The sequence below is a fragment of the Globicephala melas genome, chromosome 13, assembly GCF_963455315.2.
Source record: "Globicephala melas chromosome 13, mGloMel1.2, whole genome shotgun sequence".
Taxonomy (NCBI): Eukaryota; Metazoa; Chordata; class Mammalia; order Artiodactyla; family Delphinidae; genus Globicephala; species Globicephala melas.
Window position 1 is genome coordinate 79527821 of NC_083326.1, and position 17862 is coordinate 79545682.

At 49.3% G+C, this 17862-nt stretch overlaps 1 protein-coding gene across 1 annotated transcript in view; it reads left to right on the top strand.

Annotated features, from left to right (window-relative positions):
- SRRM4 (serine/arginine repetitive matrix 4) overlaps nt 1-17862 on the top strand; it is a 168378-nt gene that overhangs the window by 97025 nt on the left and 53491 nt on the right. The window contains exon 2 of the mRNA XM_030860389.2: nt 17266-17412. Coding sequence (XP_030716249.2) covers nt 17266-17412 — 147 coding nt within the window. The remainder of the gene's footprint in view (nt 1-17265; nt 17413-17862) is intronic.

A 17862-nucleotide genomic window follows, 5' to 3' on the forward strand; every position in this document is an offset into this window, starting at 1 on the left:
GGATACCTGGAGGAGAGGTCAGTGGGGGGAGGGACTCGGTTTGTCCTCTGACCCCTGGAGCTGAGGAACAAGTGGCCTGGAAGGTGGGAAGGGGAACAGCAGGGCATCTACAGCAGGAAACCCGGGGAGCCCCATGCTCCTTTTCTGTGTGCAGCATCCTCAGGGCACACCGGCTGCCCCTCAGTACCTGCCCATCTTGGAGAAATTTCTGTTACAAATGCCGGTGTCCTGGGACTTGGGAGCTGTCCCAAGCAGCTATCTGTAGCCACACTGAGTGAGATACACTGCCATCCACTGCCTGTCCCCTCAGTTAACCTCTTCCTTGCTGGCTTGATTGGGCTATTTATCCAGTCAGTTCTCCCATTCAACCAGTATTTACTGAACACACTATGGGCCTGGCACCTTCCAGGTGCCAAGGACACAGTGCTGCAAAATGTTCAGGTTCTGTCTCAAAGGCTTCACAGTCCAGGGGAGGGGAACAGAGATTTAAACTGACAATTTCAGTAAAGGATATTGTGAGCATAGAGAAGGTATATAAACGGTCTAAGTAGTCAGGGAAGTCTTCCTGGACGAGGTGGCATTGTAAGTTGAAATCGGAAGAATGGACAGGAGGAAAACTGGACAGTTTGAAGGAGGCAAGGTGAGTGATGCCATTTCTTAATTAGTAAGAAATAAGCACTGTTCTAAGAGCTTTACATGTATTCGCTGTTAATCCCTGAAATAACCCTATGAGGCAGGTACTCTTATTATCCACATCTTATAGATGAAGCTCTGAGGCCCAGAGGGGTGAAGTCAATTGCTCAAGGTCCCAGAGTGGCAGGACGAGGGTTTGAACCCAGCAATCTGGCACAGGCCGCGCCCTTAAGTTTCACGCTCTGCTGCATCTGGATGCAGGGGCTGTTCAGGGCTGTGCAGGGATGTCAGATGGTTTGCACACAGTGAGTGAGAGAGCAGCGGAGCATGACACACCAGGAGAGGTCAGCTGGGGCTGTGGACCTTGAAGGCCCATGAGAGCCACATCAAGGAGTTTGGACTTGCTTCTTGGGGCTCTGAAGACAGAAGTGATGTGATTGAATCTGCGTTTTGGAAGAGAACCCTGCCTGCTGCATGGAGAGTGGGCGGGGCGGGGCCAGGGTGAACAAGGAAGCCGTTGCAGTTGTCTGGGTGAGAGATGATGAGGGCTTGGACCAGGGAGGTGGCAGTGGAGGTGGAGAGGAGATGGGTGCTGCGATGTTTTGAAATTGAAATGGTGAAGATCTGCTGATGGGCTGGATATGAGAGTGAGAGAAAGAGGGGGTCCGGGGGGATGGCCGGTTGCTGCTTGCCTAAGAAGGTAGAAGGTGGAGCTGGAGAACAGGTGGTGGGGGTGGCGATGTGTTGAGGTTTGGACAGGTGAGTCTCAGGAGCCGATAGGACTTCTGGGAGGAGAGAGAGAAGAGACAGCTGGACACTCGAGTCTCAAGGTCAGAAAAGGGAGATAGCCAGGGTGACCACAGATCCTGGGTATCTACTGTCTGTGCCCCTTTTGATCCTCCAAGTGTTCCAGTTTGCACAACGAATTCTCTGGCCACCCTGGACATTTCTGAGCTGCCACACGACGCATCTTGACATTGAGAACACCGGGGTCCAGGCTCTACCCGCCTTATACACACACCTCTGGGCACATCATATATATTCATTCATGTGCAGAGTCTTAGCTGGATGCAAGTAAAAACGCGACCATGAATACAGTGGCCAGGGAGACAGCTTCATCACGGTCGAGGAGTGTTGGACTAGTTTAAAGGGCTTTGCCTCAGTCCTGCCAGACCCCCCGCACTTGTTTTAAGCCTCAGGTCCTACCACAGGGGCTGAGAGATTTGTACCAGGAACCAAGGCTCTGTCTAAATGCTACCAAATGGGTAATTGGCGGAGTCAAGTCATTTCAGTGAATTTTTTTTAACGGCATGGTCTTTCTTTTCCATTTAAACCGTATTCCAAGGCAACCAGAGTGGGCAGCGTTTCCCCCCATAAAAAAGAGGATGCCCTACTGCAGATCCACAAAGGCACGTCCACTCTGGGCCTATGCAAAAGGATGCCACAGGGCCTTTGCACAGGAAAGGGGCAAGTGGGACAGCACATAGCTTTCCAGGTGCACTTTGCATCTCTATCAGCATAGAGCAAAATATCTGTAGAAAGAAACCAGGGCTTTGGTTAGATGGTTGACCCCTAAGGGCAATCAACACTCTAAAACAGGATTCTGAACCTAGGAAAGATCCTTCTCAAACCCCTTGCCACCGGTTTCTTTTGAAGGCTCTGTGTCTCTCACTCGGTAGAGTCCTTGGGGACACAAGTCGGGAGGCAGCTTTTCCACAGACGTCCAATCTCTGTCTCAACACACCCATCACACATCTATAGAAGGACACGACATTTTCTTGTCCCATTGCATGGTGCTTTCAGAGGCCCAAAGCAGGAAGCACTGTTGGGGTCCAAGGGGTCCACAAGAGGCCCCCACAGTGCTCAGCCCTAGAGGCACAGTGGGGGAAGGGGTTAAGACCATGGGTTCTGGAAACAGACTGCCTGGGTTCAAATTCCACCTCCACCCCCAGTTATCGGGATCTCCTCTTGCCTCAGTTTTTTCATTGGTAAGATGCGGTTGATCATTGTACCAGCCTCAAATAATTGTGGTGACAAATATCAGAGCAAACAAATGCCAGGCGCTTAGAACAGTGCTGGCACACAGCTGCTGCTTCAGGAACATCTGCTCTTATTGCTAGTAGTATTAGCATTTATAGTAGTGCCATCAGTTATAATCCAACCTAGAAGTGGGTGCAGGTGGAAGAAACCAGGAGCAGGAACAAAGAGAAGAGGGGTGGAAACAGGGCCTCTTGGCTGCCAGGGCCTTGCTCAGAAGTCCACAGGGGTCCATGGGATATTATTTCATTCAGACTTCTTTTTTTTTTTTACCAGAATGAGAAATGCAGGTTCTGTGTCAGAAATCATTGCAAATTCCAAATTAGTGAGGTTGCATGGTCCGCGGAAAGGCGCTGGAGGGAAAATTGGTCGATGGGATGTTTTTTAGCTGTCTGAGCAAGCTGGCTGATTGATTGTCTCCATCAATAGACTGTGCAGACAGCAGCCGGGGGAGTGGGTGCAGGAGAGCAAATAGGAAGGAGACAGAACACCAGTCAGCATGTTGGAGGTGGAGACATGGTCACAGTGCAAAGAGACATAGGGACACCAAAAGCTGAACTGTGTGGCCATCCTCAGTCTGGAGACCAGGGACACCCAGCTACAGTTCCTTGAGAGCTCTGGGCTCCCTCACTTGCTGTGTGTCCTTAGGCAAGTCACTACAGCTTTCTGAGCCTCTGTTTTTCTCATCTAAAAACAACCCTTACAATTCCCACCTCAAGGGCTTGTTATGGGACTTAAATGAAACAGTGTGTTTTAAATATCTGATGAGGTGTTGGCACAATGTAGGTGCTCAGTAAACATGAGGTCCCTTTACTGTAACACAGTGAGTTGAAGAAGTTGGTATACCCATGCTCCCACCTAGGAACTCAGAAACTGTTTAGAGGTGACAACTCTCATCCTTAAACTGGGGGTGAATGGGCCATGTGGGTCCCTACTGTGCCACCCCAATGTGTTCAGAAAGAGGCAAAGAGATGGGGACGACTTAGACCCAGAGGAGAATCTGACTCACAGAAGCCTTTGAATTGGACAGGCTTTTCGGAGGTCACTGGGGCCAGTCCCCTGTCTTCAGGGTCCCAAGGTCCCAGGCAGGTTGGAAGCCATGCACTCCTCAAAGATGACTGAAAGAATGATCCGTAAGCCTCCTCCCCAAGCAGAAATTCTTTCTCTGAGGGGAGCTACCAAGTCTCTTTCAGTGCTAATTGCAATTATAATAGTAAGACATTGTGCTTAGCTTAATAACTATATATTTCCCACAACTACACCAATATATAAGGTATTATCCCCATTTTAAAAATGAGAAAACTGAGGCTTAAATAGATGAGAGACCTTGCTCAAGGGTATGCTGCAAAATCTTGGAGCAAAGAGAGTGCAGAATTTATTTCTTTGGGGAAATGGGCAGTGGGGTCGGGGGTGGGCTGGGGGAGTCAGAAACAGCTGAGCTGAGCCTTGACGGCTGAGTGAGGCTTTTCCCGGCAGAGAAGGGAAGAGAGGGCACTGCGGGGCAGAGGGATCCGCTTAAGCAGACAGCGAAGTTGAGAGACCCTGCCCCGAAGGCTATTTACAATGAATAATTCCAGTTACAATGACAGCTAACATTGATGAAGTGCTTACTCTGCACGAGGAATGGTGTTAAGCACTTCACGTGCATCACCTCTGCGAGCTGGACACTACCAGTTACCCCGTTCTGCAGAAGAGAGATGAAGTGACTCGTCCAGGATCACAGCTTGAAAACAGCAAAAGCAGCTTTCAAGCTGCAGTCGGCCTGATTTCAGGGCTCCTTGTGGCTCCCGGTTGCTCAGGTGCTGTCTGTGGCCAGCAGAGAAACCGCAGAGCTGAAAAAGCCCTCTGCTCACGTGCTGGGGGCCCCTAGCCGTCCCTGCCACAGCCCTTCCCCACCACCCCAAGCCCTCCTGGAGCCCGGGGACCCATCACGGTTGGTGGGAGATAGTCTTGAAGCTGACTGCCTACTAAAGATAAAGGTTTGACTTTTAAAAGGCAGGTAAAAATCCCAGCAGAGGGACAGACCTTTCCCATCAACTCCTTCCTCACAATTACTGGGGAGGAGCCGGTTTCCACAGGTGGTACAGCTGGATGCCTGGGCTGGCCTTCAGAAATGGGCACTTCCGGGTAAAGACAGAGGACTGGTCTCTCCAGAGATCCCTCTCTCCCACAGGAAGTCCTTTGTCAGGGAAGAATGACAATGGCAAACGAGGGGCCTCTGGGCCAAGCCTACAGGAGGGTGAATGGGAAGGGTGTGATTTGAGAACTCACTGATGATTGGTGCGGGAACTTCGGAGGTGGAGCCTTTTGAGAGCTTTCTGCTGATTGGTGGAGTTGTGACCGGACCGGCCTGTCCGCTCATTCTGCCGCCATCGTCTTCTTCATCAGCATCATCGTCAAAGACGTCAAATAGCTTCATCCGTTAACATATATTGGGCATTTGTTATGTCCCCATAAAATGTGCTAAACATTTTACAACCGTCTTATGAGACAGGTAATATTAACATACCCACGAACATTTGCCGTCCTCAGCTGGGAAAACATTGAAGGTTTAATGATACTAAGTAACTTCCGCTGGGTAAACATAGCCTGGAAGTAGCAAAGCAGAGCTTCAAACCCATGTCTGTTTGAACAAATACAGTACTTAACTATTGTTTTGCATTTAGTGGTTTGGTAGAGGAAAACTTGGTCTGGGTCTGTCTTTGATGGAATTCACAAGAAATTAAGCCTGAGACAGCGATTTGGATGCACAGACTTATTGAGGGTGTGCTCTCAGGAGAAAGGGAGAGACGAAGCAAGCTAGGGCAGTACAGAAAGCTAAGAAAAGATGTACTTCCAGCTAGACTCTAGCCTCAGCTTGATCCCACAGGGAGCTCTAGAGTGTGAATTGTATTACCTTGCCGCAAGGGGAAGGTCGTTTGTACTCCCAAGTCAGTCGTTGGCTATGGGATGCCTCGCCACCCTCCAGGGGTGGGTATAACCTTCTTGGAAGGGATGCCTGTGCGGTATTTGTAGGCAACACTCACACTGACTAAGATCTGAGTAATAGCTTTCGCTACAGCTGCAGAAGAACTGATTGGTGGTCCCTGCTCAGCCCCTAACTCGCCGAGTGTCCTGGAATGTAGCACTGGCCCCTCTCTGGACCTCAGCTTCTCCTGGGTAGAGTTGCAAGGGCTGGCTTAGCTCTGACAAGTTCTGGCTCTGTGATCAGGTAACACAGCCACTGCCCCAGCCTGCAATCTCTGTTTCTGAAACCCAGGAGGAGAGATGGGGCCCCTCGGGTGGTTCCAACAACGTAAGGCGAGGTATCTGACAGCTTCCCCCGCTGAAGCCCTTTATCTCACTTCTCTGCTGTGTTATTTTAAAACTAACGAGCCCATGGGCTTCCCTGGTGGCGCAGTGGTTGAGAGTCCGCCTGCTGATGCAGGGGACACGGGTTCGTGCCCCGGTCCGGGAGGATCCCACATGCCGCGGAGCCTGCGCGTCCAGAGCCTGTGCTCCGCAACGGGAGAGGCCACAGCGGTGAGAGGCCTGCGTACCGCAAAAAAAAAAAAACTAACGAGCCCAGACCCCAGGAGCTTGCCGCCTGCTCGCCGCCTGCTCACCGCCTGCCGTCGAGATTTGTGGCTTGTCCGCTCTGTCCTCTCTGCAGATTTTAGCGGTAGCTTACTCTCTGCTTGTTAGGAATTTTCTGCCAAACCTCAGCCCCAGAAAGGGGGGACGTGTGTGTTGTGTGTGTCTACAGGAACACAAAGTCCCAACTGCACCACGCTCCCCGATGCCCTCCCTCATCACCACCCCCACCTCTGTAGTTCCAGCTGATGAAAGGGTCCAGTTGGTTGTCCCGGGAAGACAGGAAGAGATAAATTCATCCCTGGGCTATTGAGAGAGAAAAGCCAGGACCCAGCAGCGAATGGGTAGCCACTCAGCTTGGTGGGGGGAGCAAGGCCCCAGTGTAGGGAGGATCTCCGGGGACACTCAAGGGCACCCTGACCTCCCTGCCCTTTCCCTTCCCAGAATCCCTTGTCTTGAGCTGTTTGGTGAAAGGGAATCGGAATGAGCAGTGAGGCTGGTGAACACTGTGATCTCTCCCTGATATTTAAAGTGCCGCCGTGTGCCAGAAACTAAGTGCTGGGCATGCATCGTGCCGTTTCATCCTCACAAGCGTCCTGTGAGGTGCAGACAACTGGTGCTTTCACCAGAGAGGTGAAGGGACTCGCCCAGGGTCGTGCCTTTGAGCACGGTGAGTGCCCAGGCAGGGCCAGTGTGAGAAATCTAACCACTGTGCTCTGGCAGCCCTCCCCGGACAAGCAGCCCAGCCCCCTCTGTGCCACCTGTCTTGTTTCCTGCAGGCAGTGGTGGCCTGTCTCTACTCAGGACTTCTCTCTTGGATCACTTCACCCCACATGAGAGTTTCTTATGTACCTACCCCTTGTCTTCCTCTGAACTGTGAGCTTCTTGAGGGAAAGACGTCTGGATCATCTTGAAATGACCCTCCACCAGAAGTAAAGTGATGCTTAGCAGATGAGTGAATGAGTGATTAATGAATCAGTGAATAAATGAATAGCTAATGAAGAAATAGATGAATGAATGCATAAACAATAAATGAATCACTGCATCTAAAGGAATGAATTGGAAGAATCAGACATTTTATTAGTATATTTTAAGAGCCAGTCCGCCCGGCTGGGACACTTCTATCGAGCCATTTTGTTATTCTGAAACTCCGCCGATACAACTCCCTCAGAGCTTACCTTTGTCCTCAGTTTCCCACTTCACTCTAGCCACGTGCTCCTGGTTACTCCCCAGAAGATCCAATCTTCTGGCTTTCAACACCATCTAAATGCTAACATCACTCAAGGGCTTTTCCCCAGCGCTAATGTCTTCTCTGAACTCCAGTCTCCTGTATCCAACTGCCCACCTGCCATCTCCACGAGGGGGTGTCTAATTAGCATCTCAAAACTAACATGTCCAGAACTGAGCTCTGGGGAACCCTTACAAAACACCCCTCACCTGCAGCTGTCCCCGCCCAGTCAACGGCAGCTTATCGTCCCCGTTGCTCAGACCAGAACCCTTGGCGTCACCCGTGAGCAAACTTGGTTAATTCCAACCTCAGTATCTGTCCGGAAACCGACCGCTTCTCACCACTGCACCAGCGATAACACCGATCCCGGCCCTCGTCTCCTGTGGGGTGCTGCAATCATCTCCTCACGGGCCTTCCTGCATTAATCCCAGCTCCCTGGCTATCCACGCTCAGCAAACTGCCAAAGAGATCCTTTAAAACCTAAGTCAGATTACATCGCTCCTCTGCTTAGAACCCTCCCACGGCATCTCACCTCACTCAGAAAGAGCCAAGGCCCTGCAGCAGCCCACCAGAACATGATCTGAGCCCCCTTACCCTTCGACATCACCCCCTCCTCTCGTCCCCTTTGCTGACTCACTTCCAACCTCAGTGTATCTCGTACGTTCCAACTTCAGGGCCTTCGCGTTGGCTGTGCCCTCTGCCTATTTTGCTCGTTTCCAGGCTCACTCCCTCATCATCTTCAAGTCTCACTCAAATGTTCCCTTCTCAGTGAAACCTTCTCTGATCACACCGTCTAAAACCACATTCCCCTCCTGGTAGCATTTTCAGTTCCCCTTATCCGTCTCCCTTTCCTTCTTTCTTTCTTTCTTTTTTTTTTTAATAGCCTTCTTTGCCTTCGATTACACTCCATAGTTCATGCAGTTCCGCTTATTTTCTGCTCTCCTCTCCCCTCTGCCCATCCCAGGAGAATGCAAGCTCCGCCAGGTAGAGAGTTTTTTCTGTCTTATTCTCTGCTGTGTCTCCAGTGCCTAGAACATGCCCCACAGATAGTAGGTGCTTAATAAATATGTGTTGTGTCAGTGGCTGAAGGAAGGATACGTGAACGACCCCTGACAGCACCTCCTGGGACCAGTTGTTACTCTCTCAGCTCTTGAACCAAGGCTTCTGCTACTCCGGGCTGAAGGTTTCCTATGAGGCTGAGGGCTTCTTCCCTCTTCCCAGCAGATCTTGCTTGCTTGGCGCCTCCTCTAGCAGTAGCCTTCATGATGTCCAAAAGGGACTCATCTAGCACAGTCCCTCCCGGGGCAAGAAAGTCTAATCAGCAATTTTCCCTCCATGGAGAAATCCAAGGCCTATGTCTGCAATTCCAGCTGATAGAAAGGCCTTGCAGTTGCCCCTGGGCTGGAGCGAGAGGTGTTCCTTTTTCCTGTGGTGACACAGCTGGGTAGAATCAGGGCATGAAGCCAGGTCAGTAGAACTGCAGGACCTCTGCACTTTCCCAGCATCACCTGATTACCCCTCACAACGTGGTCAAGTGGGAAACCACAACATTTTGGAATTCAGCCAGCTCCCAAGCTGGGGGCAGCCCTCATGTCAGACAACACCAAGAATCTGATTCAGTCCCCTTCTTGGCACTTTGAACCCTCACTAGGCAAATAGGCAATCGACAGGCCAGCCTGTGAAGGGCAAAATGACTGGGTGGACTGGGGGTGGATTGCAGGGCAGTAGGCTTGTGTTCTGTGCTGAGAGTTCAAAACCCAGGCAGGCTGGGGGCCTGACCTGCCTGGCTGAGCTGGGTAAGAAGTGCTGAGCTGATTTGTCTCCATATGGTTCTTTTGTCTTTTGACCTGAACTTGGGAACTGGATGGGGTTTTTTTTTAATTTATTTTATTTATTTATTTTTGACTGCGTTGGGTCTTCCTTGCTGTGCGCGGGCTTTCTCTAGTTGCGGCGAGCGGGGGCTACTCTTCGTTGCAGTGCGCATGCTTCTCACTGCGGCGGCTTCTCTTGTTGCGGAGCACAGGCTCTAGGCACGCAGGCTTCAGTAGTTGTGGCTCGCGGGCTCTAGAGCGCAGGCTCAGTAGTCGTGGTACATGGGCTTAGTTGCTCCGCGGCATGTGGGATCTTCCCGTGTCCCCTGCATTGGCAGGCGGATTCCTAACTGCTGCGCCACCAGGGAAGCCGCAGGAACTGGACAGTTTTTGATATACAAGAGTGTTTACCACGCACAAATACACATGTTCACACACTCACATGCTCTCAGCCCTGGGAACTGAACTAAACCGTTCTCACCAGTTGCCTGAGGACAGAGGGTGCTAGAAAGCTGGATCAGTCCAAATCATTTGTAAAATCTACAACCTGGCTACTCAAAGTATGGTCCGTGGAGCAATAACATCACCTGGGAATTGGTTAGAAATGCAGAAGCTCAGGCCCTAGCCCAGACCTACTTAATCGGCATCTGCACTCTATCAAGATCCCCAGGTGGTTCACATACACGTGAAGGTGTGAGAAGCACCTGTCCACTTGGCCCTGAAGAATCTAGCCCTGACTACCTCCTTAGTCTCAGCTCCTGTTTTTTTCTGCTCTCCCACATTCATTGCAGCATTATTTACAATAGCCAAGACATGGAAACAAGCTAAGTGTCCATGGATAAAGACAATGTGATATATATCATATATGTATCTGATAGATAGATAGATAGGTGAAATGGAATTCAGCCATAAAAAGAAGGAAACCCTGCCATTTGTAACAACATGGATGGACCTTGAGGGCATTATGCTAAGTGAAATAAGCCAGTCTCAACTCTTACCTTCCATCCTCCACCCCAACTATCTCTTCCAACTTACTACTTCCTCTGCAGTTCCTTGAAGTCCATTGCTGTGTCTCGGTGCCTGGCCTTTGCACATGACCAATTTCCGTATATCTTTTAGGAGACTTTTCACAGCCACCTGCCCATGTTCCCCAGGCTGGATTAGATGCTCTTTCTGTGGTTCCATGGTTCTCTTGAGCTTCTCTCCATCAGAGAACTGACTATACCATATTGTAATCCCCAGGTGAGGAATCAGTGTTCCTCTTCCAGGCTGGAAATTCCTTGAGGACACAGATAAGTTTTAGTTACTTTTGGGTCCTTGAAATCTGATACCAAGTAGGCGTTCAGTAAACAGCTGTTGAATAAATGAATGAAATAATGAGGGAAATGCCAGCCTCATAAAACTTGTTTTCTTTCTCATTCAGTTCTTACTAAGCTGAGCATCGTGGCTCCCACATCCAGATGATGCCTCCCACGGTGGCTGTCTGGAATCCCTGATCTTCCCCCAGGCTCCTACACTTTTTCCAATCGTGATAGCAAAGCTCAAAGAATCACAGCTCCCTCAGAGGATCCCCAACCAGGCTTAATTAACCTTGAAAAGGCCTTGGTACCGAGTCGTCAGGCCGGGATATTAACAGGACCCAGACTGAAGCCCCGGTAGCCAAGGCACAAATTAGCCAAATCCATCTTCCCCAAGGGCTGGCTCAGCCCAGCGATAAACCTTGGGTTCTCTGCTGGACTCGTGAGCTGAGGGTCTGCGCCTTCATTGTCTACTGAAATGGGGAGACAGTAGGTGTCTGGCTAAGTGCAGGGACAAAGGCGGATCAGTCACAGCCCTGGATGAAAGTGTAGAACAAGAATCTTGGATGGGAAGCAGGTTCCTTTGCCTCCCCAGGCCTCAGTGTCTTTGTGTGAGTAATGGGGATAAGTTCACCGAACTGAGTACCTCACCGAGAGCCGTGTCAGCATCTGTTGAGACGCTGGATTTGCAAGTGCTCTACACCCGGGAGAAGCTATTAGTGGGACGGGGAAAGTAAGTGTCAGGGATGTCCCGAATCTAATGGCCAAGTGCCACTTCTATTTGTGGAACGTAAGGTTCAGGCCAGAGGCAAACACATGAGGCAAAAATCCCTGTCGTACAGGGAAATTACTAACATTCACCCTATGCCCCCACTTATTATTTCCTTATATTTTCAAAGTGTTTTCCAGATTGCTCTCCTTTTTTCTCAGCTGATTCTCATAAACAAGCAGGGCCTCTGGTGCTCTTGCCATTTACTACCCCTGGGTCTCAATTTCTCCATCTGTACAGCGGGGGTGGCCATGCCTGCTCCTGGGTTTCTTTGGAAGCTTACATGAGACGACGCAGAGAAGGGCTTAGCCCAGTGTCTGGCACAGAGTAGGTGCTTGATAAATAAATGCCAGCTGTTGTTTTGATCAAAGGACGTGGGAAGAGTACTGGCCTGGGGGTCAGAAGGCCACAGTTCAAGCTGAAGCTCTGACGTGAGTCGCCCTGGGGCTTTGGGCAAGACTCCTCTCTTCTTGGGACCTCAGTTTCCTCATTCTGCACAGAGGTGGGCAGGGGCCGGCGTCCTCACTCCCCTCCACCGCTGTTTGTCTCTGATTCCCCAGACGGTGTTTAACTCACACTAGTGCTCGAGGCACCCAACCGGCTGAGTGAACACTTTGTTGGAGTCAGGAGCTTTGATGGGGGAAGCAGGGAAGCAGCTAGGGAGCCAGTCATCTTGGAGAGTTTTGCAGAAAGTTCAGCCCTCTTATCACAGGCTGTGAATCTGCTGGTTGCCATGACTACGGAGAGCAGCATCTAAGCTCCAGGTCGCTGATTAGCAGGAACTGAGCGGGAGGCCTTGAGGAATGCAGCACTTGTGCCTCCCTCCCTCCTTCTGGGAAGTGGAGTGCACTGGCCCTTGACTTCACTGTTTTAGCCGTCCCCTGAAGAGCTCGCCTTCTTTTAAGTATTTTTTTTTAATGCAACATCAAAGAGCTGCGTGGAAAAAACGAGGCAGCTGCCTGTACTCCTCAGCAAGGATGGGACACAGAATTTTTCTTAAAGCCCTGCAAAGATGCAAAGCTGGAGGCAAAGAAGGAAGATGGGTGGGGCTACGGGGGTGGAGGTACCACGGCTGAGGTCTGAGTCCACTGAAGTGCTGTGTGGCCTCAGACTGGTCCTTCTTCCTGGACCTCTGCTTCTTTATATGTGAGGAGAGGTTGCATCTGACCTGTGGTTCTCACATGAGATTGGTCATCAGAATTGATTTGTAAATTCATTCATTCAACAAATGCTTCCTGAGTAAGGAGGCATTGTCTATGCCAGGCACTAGATCCTTGGGGATTCGGTGGTGAGAGAAGAGACTAGTTCCCACACTCAGGAAGCTTACATTCTAGTCCAGAAGACAAACGGTTAGCAAATAAACATGTAAAATGGTCATTTCAAATAGTAACAAGTACTGTGAAGGAGGGAAGGCACAGCAGGCCACTGTGACGGTGGCCGGTGATGAGAGGAGCACGATTACATAAGGGGATAAGGGAGGGCTTCTCCGAGGAGGTGACATTTGAGTGAAAAGAAGGAGCCGGCCATCCAGATAGCTGGGGGAGGAACAGCATACCAGGTGGAGGGAACAGAAAGAGCAAAGGCTCTGAGTAAGGGCCCTGTTCCATCTGAGGAGCAGCAAGAAGGCCATGTGGCCAAAGCAGAGTAAGGGACGGGGAGGAGGTAGGAGATGGGGTCTAGAGGGACAGAGGCCAGGTCATTCAGAGCCCTTTAATCCCAATAATCAGTTTGGATTTATTCTTGACCTAATAGAAGTGAACTACCTGGGATGTTTCTTTGAGTTGCAGGTTCCCACGTTTCATCCTTGGAGACTGATTTATTATGGCTATGATGGGACCTAGGAATCTGTATTTTTTAAAGCTCCTTAAGGGGCCTCTGATACTGTGCCATGTTTAGCAGAGCCTGGACTACATGATCCCTGAGTCTCTTTCAGTTTTAAAAAAGCTAAGAAGCAAAGTATTAGAACACATCTAAACAATCTTAAATGTTACATTAGGAAGGATTCCTTTCATCTTTCCCTCACCACTCCCTGTCAGCCTGGTAGAATCAATTCTGTTTTTGTTTGTGTTATAATCCCAGGTGAGGTACCCAACACCAGCAAGGGGAAGCCAGTGCTATTGGGAAAAAAAAGAACTACCACATCAGGGAGTGTCAAGCTAAGCTATAAGCTGCAGCAGCTCCATTATACCGCTCTCCTCATCAAACCATTGTCAGGGTTTCCATCCCTGATTCTCCACCCTGCTGCGGGCAGCGATGGGTGAGGCACTGTCCCTGCCTTAAGCTTTGTCCGCCAGTGCCTGGCAGTAGTATCCCCCAGCTTTCCCTGCACTGGGGATAACCCACGCCTCTATTAGCACAAGTCACTGAGACCTTCCATCCAATGGCAGCACTATTTGTCATGTATTTATTCACTGCCAAACTCCTCACATCGACTCAGTTTCTGCCTAGTGCAAGGTTGCCTCAGGCACATATTTGTGTCTTGGTTTCCTGTAATGCTCCAGAAAGTCCAAAATTCCATTCTTGTGTGTGTGTCCAACTCAAGACTCTGCTGGACAATGCGCATCCATTGATAAACTCGCTGATCACTAAGTCATTGCAGTAGTCTCCCGATCTCTTTCTTCCCTTCCTTTGAGTGTCCGAAGCCCGTGGAGAGAACCTTCTGAAATGTAAGCCAGACCACATCAGCCATCTCAGCCGCATGGGACCCAAAGGTCTTCCATGACCTATGTAGCCCAGGCTTTGCTAAACCTGGCACAGTATCAGAGGCCCCCAAGGAACTTTTTAAGAATACAGATTCCTAGGTCCCATCAAAGACCTCATCTCTGATCTGTCCTCTTATCACTCTAACCCCTGCTTGCTATTCCTTGTATATGCCAAGTGTCTTTGAACTTGCTATTCCTTCTGCCTAGAACATACTTCCACTGATTGCGGATACCTGTATAGAAGTTGTATATTACTGAGCAACAAAATACTCCAAATCTTTGTGGCTTAAAACAACAATAAACAGTTATGTTTTGCAGTTTCTGTGAGTCAAGAGTTTGGCTGGGTGACTGACTCACTCACCACTCTCATGAGATGGTGGTCAGATGTCAGCCACGGCTGCTGTCTTATCTGAAGGCTTGACTGCAGCTGGAGGACCCACTTCCAGGGTGGCTCAGTCACATGGCTGATAGTGCTGGCTGTTGGCAGGAGGCCTCAGTTCTGTCACATGGGCGTCTCCACAGGGCTGCTTGAGTGTCCTCACAACATGGCGACCAGCTTCCCTCAAAGTGATCAATCCAAGAGGAAGAGGTAGAAGTTGCCTTCATGACCTCGTCTTGGAAGTCACATCTCATCACTTTTAATTCAGTCTGTTCATTAAAAGTGAGTCACTAGCCCATCCAGTATTCACAGGGAGGGAAGTTAGGCTCCAGCTTTTTTTTTTTTTTCTCTTTTTAAAATTTATTTATTTTTTTTTGAAGTATAATTGACTTACAATATTGTATTAGTTTCAGGTGTACAGCAAAGTGATTCCATCATATGTGTGTGTGTGTGTGTACACACACACACACACACACACACACACATATATAGATATTCTTTTTCAGATTATTTTCCCAAATAGGTTATTACAAAATATTGAGTATAGTTCCCCGTGCTATACAGTAGGTCCTTGCTGTTTATCTCTTTTCTATATAGTAGTGTGTATCTGTTACTCCCAAACTCCTAATTTTTCCCTCCCCCCGCTTTCCCCTTTGGTAACCGTAAGTTTGTTTTCTATGTCTGTGAGTCTATTTCTGTTTTGTAACTAAGTTTATTTGTATCGGGTGTTTTAGATTCCACATATAAGTGGTATCATATGATATTTCTCTTTCTCTGTCTGACTTACTTCACTTAGTATGGTAATCTCTAGGTCCATCCACGTTGCTGCAGAAGGCACTATTTCATTCTTCTTTATGGCTGAGTAGTATTCCATCGTATACATACCACATCTTCTAGGATTCAGCTTTTGATGGTATGAGTGTCAAAGAATTTGTGAACACATTTTAAAACCAACACAAACTGCAAGGTTAGTCTCTGATCCTTCAAGTCTCCACTCTCTTGTTACTTCCTAAAAAAGGCCTTCCCTGATTACTGTATATGAAATAACAGTCACCTGCTCCCATTTCCTAGCCCCATTCCACTGATTTATTCTCTCCATAAGTTATTACCAACAAATAAGCCATATTTCTACTTTCTCGTGTGTTATTACCTGCTTTTCCATCTGTAATCTAAACTCCATGATCTCAGGGAACACCTGTGTCTTGTTCACTGCATCGCGGGTCTTAGAACTGGCCTGGACATACCGCACGAACTCAGGGAATAGGCGTTAGTGAATGTTGGGTTAGCCTTGGCTAGGACAAGTGTGGCAAGAGGCAAACCTTGCTGGAGGCTGGGCAGAAACTGCAAGCTTTGAGTTATCTGAAAAGAGCCAGGACAGCATTCCACACAGATAGACTGGAGGGAACGCAGGCATGGAAATGGAACCCTCATCGTGGGAGAAGGGCTGCAGGGAGGTGTAGGGAAAACTGGAGTTCTGGTAGCATGGAGTTGGCAGTGAGGAGGGCTGGGCAGACCCGACTAGAATCTCCATCCTTCCTGGGCTTGAAGTGTCCCCCAGCTCTGCTTCTAAAGATGCTCCGATCAGCGGCTGACAGAGAAGGATGTGTTTTGCTGCCCTTCCTTCAATGTTGACCAGGCTTGGCCTGCGCTCCTGGCAGCCCGAAGGAGCAGGGGGCTTATCAAATGTATGCATCCTGAGTCATAAAACCAATCTTGATGCACTGGCTGCAGGAGCTCGGTGCAGGAGAAATGCTAATGCCTTTGATCAATGCTTGACCTGGGATTTGCAGGCAGGGTGAGCAGGCTGGGATGCTCGCTGGATGGGGCCAGATCCACCTGTGGTTCTCAGACTCCTGACTGAATGACAGGAGCCAGGAGACTTGAGTGACAGCTTCTTCAAAGACTGAGTAACTAAGCAACTTCCTTTCCCTCTCTGGGGCTCAGAGAAGGAGGTGGGACGCAGGTAATTTCCCTGTGTTATTTGGACCTCATCTCAGAGGCAGAGAAGAGAACTTCAGGCCTTCATGGGAACTGCCGTCCCAAGTAGGCGTGCTCACACCTGCTAAGGACACCAAATGGGAGCTTTGGTTCACAGAGAAGTAAAGGGAAAGGGCAGTGATATTTCTTAGGCCTTCCTGTTTGCTTGTATTATCTCATTTTATCTTCACAACAACTCAACAATATATGGACTGATATTATTCCCTATTTTATAGTTGAGGAAACTGCAGCTCAGAGAGGTTGAGGGACTGATCCCAGGACCTAGAGTTACTAAATCGTGAAGACAGTGTTTAAATGAAGCTGTCTCTGTGCCATACACAGATAAGGCAGAAAAGTGGGATCGAAATGGCAAAGGAGAGTTTGAACTAATCCTATACTGCTTTGGCCTCCAGTTAAGTCTTAAGGAAGGAAGTAAAATGCTGGTTTCCAGCCTCTCCCTGTGATTCAATCAGGTTAGGCTAGGCTATGCTGCAGTAACAGGTAAGTCCCTAAACCTCAGTGGCTTAACCTAACTAAGGCTTATTTCTGTCATGCAAAGTCTGATGTGGTCCAGGCATCTCTCCTCCATCAAGTAGCTTCACCTTTTGGAATGTGTGGCCTCCAAAGTCACTGTGACAGAGGGAGAGAGAGCTGGAGATGACACACAGATCTTACTGCCTCAAACTGGAAACAATACACATCACTCCCATTCAGAGACCATTGACCCTTGATGATGATATGGCCCCAGCTTAACTCCGAGGGAGGTTGGAAATATTCTGACATCTATGAATGTTTGATGAACAGTAAGAATCTCTGTCATATCCTAACACTTTTGCCTCCTTATTTCCTCCCCTATAGGACAGAACCCCAGAGCAGCCCCATGGTCCCAGCTCAGGATGGACCCTCGGAAAAGCTGAGCCAGCCTCTGGCCACTGAGGTCTTGGGCTCCAACAGCTGGGAGAGAGGCAAAGCCTGCCAGGAAGCCAGTCCTGCCAGAGCACACAGGTGAGACCCTGCCCCCACTCCCCTCTTCAATCTAACAGGGAAGTTCAACTTGAGGTTGGAGAAATGAAGTTTGTCTCTCTGACCACTCTTCCTCTCTCGCTTTTGCAAGTTCTTCTTTGAGATCCTTAAATCAGATCAAAACCCATCTGAGAATTAGATGGAAGCTATGAATGCCAAGAATACTCCCCAAGTTCTGTGTCCCATTTCAGAGGACTCATAGACCCCTGAGACTTACGAACAGGAGTCTCTAGTTAAGAGCCTGAATCCTGAGGCAGTGGCTTAGGAAGCCAGAGCAGCTTTCATGGATGAAGTCTGCTTCTCCACCCAGGGTGCCCTCTACCCAGACTAGCTACAGGCTTTAGTTAGTTAGGCCGTGATTTCAATGCGGGGGAAACAGTTAATCCTATCAGCTTGAAGAAGTGAAGTTCAACATCGGTTCTGGAGGATTTT